The sequence below is a fragment of the Manduca sexta genome, chromosome 17 (genome assembly GCF_014839805.1).
Source record: "Manduca sexta isolate Smith_Timp_Sample1 chromosome 17, JHU_Msex_v1.0, whole genome shotgun sequence".
Taxonomy (NCBI): Eukaryota; Metazoa; Arthropoda; class Insecta; order Lepidoptera; family Sphingidae; genus Manduca; species Manduca sexta.
In genome coordinates this window covers 3,581,199-3,590,443 of record NC_051131.1, presented here as the reverse complement: position 1 = coordinate 3,590,443, position 9,245 = coordinate 3,581,199, and the positions used below count along the sequence as shown (strand labels likewise).

At 30.6% G+C, this 9,245-nt stretch overlaps 4 protein-coding genes across 6 annotated transcripts in view; 1 reads left to right on the top strand and 3 right to left on the bottom strand.

Annotated features, from left to right (window-relative positions):
* Positions 1–196: 196 nt before the first annotated feature.
* Positions 197–2,259, bottom strand: LOC115442333 (ADP-ribosylation factor-like protein 6-interacting protein 1). Its single transcript, XM_030167336.2, has 3 exons — positions 2,010–2,259; positions 1,445–1,816; positions 197–1,158 (listed from the first exon to the last, which is right to left on the bottom strand). Exons 1-3 carry the CDS (start codon positions 2,037–2,039, stop codon positions 967–969), a joined length of 594 nt encoding a protein of 197 aa, XP_030023196.2. The 5' UTR covers positions 2,040–2,259; the 3' UTR covers positions 197–966.
* A 261-nt stretch (positions 2,260–2,520) lies between these two features.
* On the bottom strand, positions 2,521–4,043 carry LOC115442334 (fatty acid-binding protein 9). Its single transcript, XM_030167337.2, has 4 exons — positions 3,682–4,043; positions 3,426–3,595; positions 3,094–3,204; positions 2,521–2,625 (listed from the first exon to the last, which is right to left on the bottom strand). The coding sequence occupies exons 1-4, from the start codon at positions 3,749–3,751 to the stop codon at positions 2,563–2,565; spliced, it is 414 nt and encodes a 137-aa protein (XP_030023197.2). The 5' UTR covers positions 3,752–4,043; the 3' UTR covers positions 2,521–2,562.
* A 174-nt stretch (positions 4,044–4,217) lies between these two features.
* On the bottom strand, positions 4,218–6,901 carry LOC115442335 (sodium/calcium exchanger regulatory protein 1). Of its 3 annotated transcripts, none has more exons than XM_030167338.2 (5): positions 6,643–6,901; positions 6,199–6,293; positions 5,823–5,992; positions 5,169–5,279; positions 4,218–4,734 (listed from the first exon to the last, which is right to left on the bottom strand). In XM_030167338.2, exons 2-5 carry the CDS (start codon positions 6,266–6,268, stop codon positions 4,675–4,677), a joined length of 411 nt encoding a protein of 136 aa, XP_030023198.1. In that variant the 5' UTR covers positions 6,269–6,293; positions 6,643–6,901; the 3' UTR covers positions 4,218–4,674. The 3 variants fall into 3 exon arrangements, with proteins under 3 accessions (XP_030023198.1, XP_030023201.1, XP_030023199.1); XM_030167341.2 differs by having other exon boundaries at positions 6,199–6,283; positions 6,643–6,862; XM_030167339.2 differs by lacking the exon at positions 6,643–6,901 and adding an exon at positions 6,412–6,517.
* A 1,533-nt stretch (positions 6,902–8,434) lies between these two features.
* Positions 8,435–9,245, top strand: part of LOC115442330 (titin) — an 82,991-nt gene continuing 82,180 nt past the window's right edge. Inside the window, 1 exon segment of the mRNA XM_030167334.2 lies at positions 8,435–8,900. Within this exon segment, the coding sequence (XP_030023194.2) occupies positions 8,731–8,900 (170 nt within the window). The 5' untranslated portion in view covers positions 8,435–8,730.

Sequence of the window (9,245 nt, the reverse complement as noted above, 5' to 3'; positions counted from 1 at the left end):
GCTTAAGCGGCGGTCTACAAAAAACGGAAAAGACAGGAAGGAGGGGAAAAATTATGTTTAATATTAAATATTATTTTAGTCACTGAATGGCCTAGAAGAAATATAATGTGACCTCTGCCTAGGTATTGCCAATGCATTACTTTTCACTACTATCCAATATAGCACATACATCCAGCAATTGAGAATAAAACCGCAATTATCATTAAAAAAAACATTTATTTCTAAGTCTTGTTCACAGCATTCTACTTAATTAAAACAACGTTTTTGTGTTGAATTATTAAGCGCCTACTCTTGCCAGTGATAAATGTGCATTAACACAAAACAAATGCTCCATTAATATATATTGTTCATCTAGAATCTAAATAAACATCTTTTATTTCGAATAATATATAGACAACAAAACAAATTATGTACACGCCATGCAGTTAGAATAAAATCTTACGAGATCAATATGTTGACATTTAAATACTTGTTGGTTTGGCTTATTCCATTTGCTCACCATCGCATTTTTAAATTTATATATACTTACAAACTAGTTGCAAATATTGTAATTTCTAAAGAAAATTGTAAGTTACTTTACATTTCATAAAAATGAATATTCACAAAAAATTGAACTTACCACATACAGAAGTTAACAAACATCATAACTACATTAAACATACATTTGTCTAGAACTATAACTCGACAAACTAACCAAACAAAGATAACTTTCTTCTAATAATGAAAAAGAAAATCTCTGGATATTCTAGTTTTTTTTTTCTTCAAAGGAATCAATAAAATGTGTCCATCTGGGACCCTAGTCTATAAAGCTACCTAGCAAATAAGCAATAAAGAATGGACACTTAAGGCCTTTATACCATGGTAATAATATCACACATCACATTAATTTAAAGCTCATATAAAATAAGCTAAGCTTAGACTTAAATATTATGACCAGACCGATTATGACAAAAGCTGCAAATTGCATTAGTCAGATTTTATGTATGGCATTTTAGGTGCCATGTTGACCATGGAAAGTAATGTGTTGAAGATCCCTCGGTGCTGGATGCCGGGCCACAGGAACATTACTGTCGACAGGATGTACAACAGGAATATGTTGTTGATAGAGGATGCAATCCATGCCATTGTACATAGCATACTGATTGAGATTATGTAGTACTGTCAAAAAAACATAATTTGGATTACCTGTTGTTATTTGTAATATATGCAAGAAAAAAAATATATATCAATATAAAAATAATATTTTTACCACAACATGTTTACTGTAGACACATAAATCTGAGATTTGGTCTTTCAATTTTAAGCAAGTTAGCACAAACATAACATTACTAAAAAAAAAAAATTACTCTCATACTCATACTCATCAGCCTACAACTGTCCACTGCTGAACTTAGGCCTCCCCTAAAGCGCGCCACAATTATATTTCTATTACTGGGAAACTTACCATGAAAGGACTTGTCTCTCTCAGAGCATAAAATGAGCGTATTTTATATATAACCTTGTTATAATGGGCAACAATGTCTTTACAAATTTCTTCAAACATTTTTTCCTGCTGTCCTGTCCAAGAGCTGGGCCCATATAAAGAGTTGCATATCACAGGAACAATGAAGTCTATGAAATTTAAGATGAGGCCCATGATGGCGAATGATGCCAATGTGTTCAAGTCCATTAACCATATAAGTAGGTAGAAAACGGATAAGGCTCCCACTATAGCACAAGGGTGCCATTGTTGTTCCCATAAAATCACGGACTTTAACGGCAAGAGAGCTACACGCCAGCCTTCTAATAGTCGCTTCAGTTTTTTTATTTGTTGCTCCTGAAAGTATGAAATGAATTTAGCGTCTACCCTCACGATGCAATTGCACCAAATAATTTGTAAACGTTTTTTTGCCGTTTATTGTTAGATTTTGACGAATTTTTTTATTTGCCGATACTCGACTGTCGACAGAAACCCAAGTTTCTGGTTATAATCTATTCAGAAAACGTATAAAACTAAAATATTATATTACCTGATCATGAAGTGAACTGTGCTCGACCATTTTTGTTATTATGAAGCTGTGCACTTTTCCAAAATTGATGCGAAATTTCTTAGCAGATTCAACTCTAAAAAACGAACAATCAGAAACATTCAAAACAACGAAATCCGAAATCGATAATGCTTGTAATGTCACAAATGCAACGAGTCGTCTCGACAATTTTCTGTCTCTTTTTTTCTTTGATCACAATATATCGTCGGTTTCATTATTTCTGGATATCATATACTCCTAAAATTTGTTGCATTTTAAAACGTCATACCCTATTTCGTGACGTTATAATATAGATTAAAAAAATATTGTATCCTGCATGTAGGAATCACGCTTCGCTCTGTTTCGATAACATATTACGTATTTTAAAAAAATAAGTTGCGTTTTTACATTATTTATCTATTTTACCACTTCCTTGATAAAATTTACGAGGTATTTTTATTCATAATATCACCTAACTGTGTTCATTACTGGTGCACACAATAAAAGAAACTCATTCAACTTTTTGTTTATTTTATTTGATAATTGTTACAATATCCTATTGCGATAATCTTCTAAAATAACGCTTTCCAGCAATCTTAGCTTTTTCATGAGTCAGGGTCTGAAACAATATAATTATGTTATAAATATACATATTACATTATAAATATACAATTCATAATCTCGTTTCTGTATTTTAGCTCCAAATCTTATAGGCATACAAAACGCTCAACTTGCAGATTTACGTGTACTATGATGTGATTACGCTAGCGGGCGTTGTTTGGGATTATACATTTCTCTCTATGTTTAGTGTACCAACTCTTGGATTTTTTTGGGCTGGACTTACGTACTCTACCTCTAAGCGAATATATAAAGCTCAAGAATTTGTTTGTTTGAACGCGATAATCTTAGGAACTACTGAACCGATTTTGATATTCTTTTTCACTAATAGGAAGCTACATTACTCCTGAGTCCGTGGGTACTTTTTTTATCCCGAGAAAATATAAAGCGGGACTTTATTATTTAGCAAAAGCTAGTATAACATATTATATTTGTGTCCATTAACCATAATGAATAATAAAAAACTTACGATTATACATTCGTCGTCAGTAAACAAATAATGTCTGGAGGTATTTTCATTTGTATCTGGTATTACTGATTTTGTTTCCATTTCGTTATCGTTTATAAATGTAGTTATACTCTAAAAACAATTAGGAACCATTAATTGTGTTATTTAAATTTATTCTTAACTCTAAATTAAAGTTGCTCCCTGCTTAAGAGCGAGTTTTAAAAAAAATAAGCAATCGTATTTTTACATTACTAATTAACCTCTAAATATATAGATGACCTTGGAAATTGGAATAGAGTAGTAGGTATATTGAATAAATAGTGAGTAGAGACATCAAAGTTAAGAAATCTTACTTTTATGGTGTTAGCGGGCATATGTTCATCATACTCAACACCAATTTTAAATGTACTTTCCGTTGTTCGTAATAAAGAACTATTTTTAATGGTCATTGTTTTACCATCATAGGTAATTTCCATCAGCGGCGATGACATCGCAATCATCTTTCGGGCCATATAAGGGACGCCTATAAGAAATATATTTTAGTAAAATCATTTATTATTATAAAACGACGCCTTATTTCGCAACAAAAATTAATAACTTTAAACTTACCGACAGCACTGAAGTATTCGTCAATATTTTCATTTTTGTAATGCTGATATTTCCCAACAACCGACGGCATTTTAATATACTATGACTACAGTTACAATAAAATGAAATAATTAAGTACTTATGTAATGAGTAATGTAGAAGATGCTCGCAGCTTCTCTTTAGAATTTAAGATAAACCGCACACTTGACAATGATAAGAATACAGTATGGTTATTTATAATATTACTTACATAATCTTGCCAAATTTACGGATATATATACAAAAAAAAAATTGCAATATGTCATGTTCACAAATATATAATAGGCTGTCAAGTATTTCTATAAATCCTATAAGGATAATTTTTGTTAAAGTATTAGGTATTTTGCTGAAGGTAAGTAGGTGTATGTGTATATGTCCATAAATGTTAATATCCTGCATGCAGGATGATTTATGGTACCAAAGCCGCCATTATTCATCATTTTTGCTTTAGAAAACTTATAATAATGTCATGTAATGAGAAGTACATGCGGGGAATATTAAATAAAAGTAAAATTTTATTACAAAGTTTATATTTAACAACATCCACTGTAACAGCAATGTACAAATACAAAAATACAAATAAAAAAATATGGGGAATATCAAAATATAATAAAAAAAAATATTTTATTGTATAAAAAGAATATCACATAACATGTCCTAAATAATTATTACTCAATTAAGTTAAAAATAATAAGTAAGTACTGAAAGTACTATGTACTAATTCAGTTCACAGTCCATATATCCATTAAATTGATAATTGACCTGCCTGTTAATAAATGGAAATTAACTTAGCTATTTATTGGCATTAACCTCTTTTAACTGTGTACATATGTAAGCAAGATAAAAATGAATTTGCTTTTTGAAACCCCTTCATTGAATAATAGGTTATAAAGTATAAAAATGAGTAATTCCATTACACTATACATACTGTAGCTTACAATTGTTACTTCCTCAATATGATAAATTCTGCATAATTTAGGGAACCCTGCGGAAGTAACGCTTTCCAGGAACAGCCGCATTTTCATGAGTCAGTGTCTAAAACAACATAACGATTTTTTAAATCTATATCCTAATTATATAAACCAATTTTTTTTGAATGAACTACAAAACCGATTTTGATTTTTTTTACTAATCGGATAATACATTACTCCTGAGTGTTATACCATAGTTGTTATAGTGAGAAAATATTTATCCCTGAAAAACTTTTTAATGTGGGCAGAACCACAAGGAAACCACAATAAGATAGTGAAATTTAAGGTTTTAAGAACACCATACAAATAAATATTAGTCTTATTCTGTGGCCATCAGCCAAAAATCAACAAGAATTAGTTTCTGATTATAAATAAAAATATATGTACAATGAAAAATCATTTTACACTATTTAGCAAGTGACAAGGTACACATTTAAAGCATTATATATAAAGAACATTGCAAATTTAACTTTCCCATATGAATTTATTAAAACTCACCACAACACACTCATCATCAGTAAAAAGGTAATGTCTTCCACATTTTGCATTAGTTTCAGGTATTATAGACTTTGTTTCAATTTCATTATCATTTACCTTAGTTGTTACACTCTGAAATAAAAAGAAAACTAATAATTTTTGTTTAATATTTCATTACTTATATTTGGAGTGCAAATATCACACTTTCAATTAGAAATACACACATGCCATCACCATATATGATATGAACTTGACTACAAAGTGATAAAAATCAGAGTACAGAATCTGCAAGTTTTGTGCAAAAATACTTATGTTTAAAATTATATAAAATGACAGAATACCGGTTGGTCTGGACATTGCATTACTAAATAAAACTAAATACTTGTTTTTACCTCTGTTAACTTTATGCCAAATATTGTCCATGATTAATGAATATTTTAACAAAACTCGCCAGGTCAGTTTTCTGATTTTTTCTTTACTCTATAATTTATTATTAAAATGTTATGTGCATGTGTGTATTTTTGAATGAAAGAGTAAAATTTGCACTCCCAACAATTTCTCATACTAGTATTTATCAAGTTAAAATTTGCCCTAATAAGTTGATTATCATATAATCTTATTAATTGAATGCTATAATATAAAACAGGTTTGATAAAAATAGAAATGTTAGTTAACCTTAATAACAGTGTTGGGCATATTTTCTTCATATTCTTCTCCAAACTTGAATTTGTAATCAACAGTCCTCATCAATGACGAATTCTTTATAGTCATAGTGTCTCCATCCATAGTAATTTCCATCAACGGAGAGGACATAGACATCATTTTACGGCCCATATATGGTACACCTATAAATAAAACAATAATTATGTTATACACTTAAGGACTTTTTATAAAGTTTGATAAAACCTTAATCTATAAAACCATTTCAAATGAAGATAATGTGTAATAAAAGCAATGTATTTAAATGGATAAATTTATTTCACAGTATTTATGCAAGTGCTCTTTAAAATGTGATTAAACAGATGTTAAAGAAAAACACGAAAATACGTACCCACTGCAGTAAAATAGTCATCAATATTTTCATTTTTGTAGTGTTGATATTTTCCTGTTATGGACGGCATTTTAGCGTCGAGTATCTGTAAAAGCCTGTTGAATTGAAGTAATGATTATACACTGGCTACTAAGAGACGATTGAAGTAGTTTAATTTATATCAATCTTATCAATATGTATTATCAATCACGTATTGGAACATTTGGAACTAACCCTGATAGCTAATTATGATACAAGATAATATAGGAGCCAAACCTAATCTTTAAATGCTTTATAATTAGTGACGATTTAGGTATTATGTCAAAGTATGCGACAAAAAAGTGGATTGAAATATCAATGAATATTCATCATTTATAAAGTATCGTCGAGGTCAAATTATTTTTAGCTTATATTATTCACAAAGAATTATTAACATAAATGAAATGTCTCTATAGCAAAACTTACCGAAACTTATTGCAAGTGGTGAAATACCTGTTCGTTACATACAAATAATCAATAGCTATGTGACGTGTTTTGTATGCCTCCCAATTTAATATTTACTGTTGGTTTTTAAAACTTTTCGCAAACTTACTTAATGCTACGGTTATCTTTAACTAAGAAAAAAAAACATTGCTGTATATTCAAAAGTAAACAAAATATGGTTTATATTCACTTTTTCTATAAAAAAAAAAAATACGAAATAAATTTCAAAAAACGCTCGCTACTTGCCTGGTTTACCAGCAAAAATAATTATAATGTTACCAGACTGAATTATTACTTTAGTTCAATCCTCGTTCAATCTTTATTTTCCATATTAAAATATGAGGAATAATAGTCTACAAAATAATGTTTGCAGACTATTCCTCACAATCTAACTATAAATAAAAAATAGTTACGTATAGCTAGCTGAGTTTATTCGACAGTGTAATTTGACAGTTAAAGTGTTGCCAAAGGTACAGAAATTATTAAATAAATAATTACGAGGCAAGTGTTGATACCTATCCACAGATGGATATCATAATGTCGAAATGTATAAGTTTATTGTAAACTAGCTTCCGCTCGCAGCTTCGCCCGCGTGGATTTCGGACTTCAAAAATGGAGGAGGTGCTCAATTTGTCGGGATGTTTTTTTAATGTATGGTGGTATGCAGGTGGTCCAATTGTCCGGTCAGGGTCTGATGATGGGATCCTGGTGAAATCGAAGAAAGCTTATAGCATGATTCAGTATTCACGCGTGATGGCTTATTATTAGCGTATTTCATGTATAATATATTTAATAATGTTATCTTTTTTAATTAAGGATGACTGAGAGTGTTATAAACGTAAGAGTAGACAAATATAATGAGAAAGCTTCGAACTGCTAAGCTATCGGGAGTTACACGTGTTATTGTGAGTCAACCATAAAACATAGACATATGCTGTCGTGGGATATTTTTTACATAATTTTAAGGAGAACATTTCCGTCATACATGATTTCTGCGTAGCTTTAACCATTAAGGTTGCACACGCGACGGAAGCTTAAAAAATGGAGTATCTTCTCCCGTTTTCCCAACATTTCCCTTCACTGCTCTGCTCCTATTAATTGTAGCGTGATGAAAAGTATACTATAACCAGCACAGGAGTATGACAAATAATTGTACCAAGTTTCGTTAAAATCCGTCGAGTAGTTTTTGTTTCTATAACGGTTATACAGACAGACAAAAATTTTACTAATTGCATTTTTGGCATCAGTATCGATCCCTAATCACCCCCTGATAGTTATTTTGGAAATATATTTCATGTACAGAATTGACCTCTCTACAGATTTATTATAAGTATAGATAGATTAATAATTATTCAAATTAAATTGATTAATGTAAGTAATACCTCCACTGTGGTTCCGCGCAACATTATTATTCGGCAACGATATCGTGCATTTGTAGGTAATAGGTACAACTGCGACGTCTATTTCTGCTATCAAGCGCAAGCGTCATTGTGTAAACGTACCTCATATTGTTCGGCGGGATCTTTAACAGGAACTGATAGATAGCAAAATATAAAAACTGGGATTTGTAAGGTCTAAGCTTGCAAGGTTTTCAAAAATAGGATCATATGGGTACTGTATACTGTATATTGGATAATATTATCTGAAATATTCATTATATCATTTAAAAGTAGCAAACAATGAATTCAACATTGATCATTGTTTTGTTTTCATCGGGGAATAAAAGTATGAATTAAAAATATTGACATCTGTGGGGTCCTTAATTTTATTGCTTGGCAACTCACACGCTGTCTGACATCAGACATGACAAGAGTTGGTTTATCAATGAGGGCGATGTATTCTTTATGTTTTGATTTTTATAAAATTTCTAACAATTAAAAGTGGGTTTTAGTTATTAAGATTATGTGATTTAATTTTAATTTTAAGTGAAAAAGTGCTTAAGTATTAGGATAATTTCCTAAAAGTGCTACATTTATGAAAGTTTGGTCCTAATCGTTAAACAAGGAATTGCTCATTGATTATTCACTCGATATTCCTAAAAAATAGCTAAAATATAAGTAAAGTTTGAATATGGGTGATAAAGAAGATTATTTGACGTCGTATCGAGTGTTTTTCGAGAACTTTGCGGCCACTGTGAATCCCGAGGACCAGCTACCGGTTCACATAGCTGGTTATACCATTACCGAAGCTGAACTGCCTGGCGAAGTACTTTACTGGACGACTCAATATTTGACAGAAAAGTAAGTTTTGTAATTGTACCGAACAGGTTTAATGCAATGAGTTTCTAGCATATAACAAGTTGTTTGATAAACACACATGGACTTGATAAGCGATAAGCCGGGTACATTCTGAATTAACACTATTCTTTCCAATCGTGATAACAATGTTTACAAAGAAAGAAAAAATGTTGAGCAAAATATATATTTTTTTGATGATTCATACATGGCTCCCTAGCCTCCAGACTTTGATTTATCAATGGAACTACTTATTAATTAGTAATGAATAGTTTAAATTATTATTTTTTAGTACATAATCACAATGCTTTCTATTGAGAACTAGTAGTCATAGGTGACAAGTGTGATATT

Excerpts from the sequence above, each read along its gene's own strand:
- LOC115442333 (XM_030167336.2), bottom strand. The coding sequence starts at position 2,039 with ATGGTCGAGCACAGTTCACTTCATGATCAG. Across the intron at positions 1,817-2,009 it reads ACAGTTCACTTCATGATCAG|GAGCAACAAATAAAAAAACT; the intron begins GTAATATAATAT and ends TCATACTTTCAG. Across the intron at positions 1,159-1,444 it reads GAGAGACAAGTCCTTTCATG|TACTACATAATCTCAATCAG; the intron begins GTAAGTTTCCCA and ends TTTTTTTGACAG.
- LOC115442334 (XM_030167337.2), bottom strand. The coding sequence starts at position 3,751 with ATGCCGTCGGTTGTTGGGAAATATCAGCATTACAAAAATGAAAATATT. Across the intron at positions 3,596-3,681 it reads CGAATACTTCAGTGCTGTCG|GCGTCCCTTATATGGCCCGA; the intron begins GTAAGTTTAAAG and ends TATTTCTTATAG. Across the intron at positions 3,205-3,425 it reads TGCCCGCTAACACCATAAAA|AGTATAACTACATTTATAAA; the intron begins GTAAGATTTCTT and ends AATTGTTTTTAG.
- LOC115442335 (XM_030167338.2), bottom strand. The coding sequence starts at position 6,268 with ATGCCGTCCATAACAGGAAAATATCAACACTACAAAAATGAAAATATT. Across the intron at positions 5,280-5,822 it reads TGCCCAACACTGTTATTAAG|AGTGTAACAACTAAGGTAAA; the intron begins GTTAACTAACAT and ends TTTTTATTTCAG. Across the intron at positions 4,735-5,168 it reads CTGATGATGAGTGTGTTGTG|ACACTGACTCATGAAAATGC; the intron begins GTGAGTTTTAAT and ends ATGTTGTTTTAG.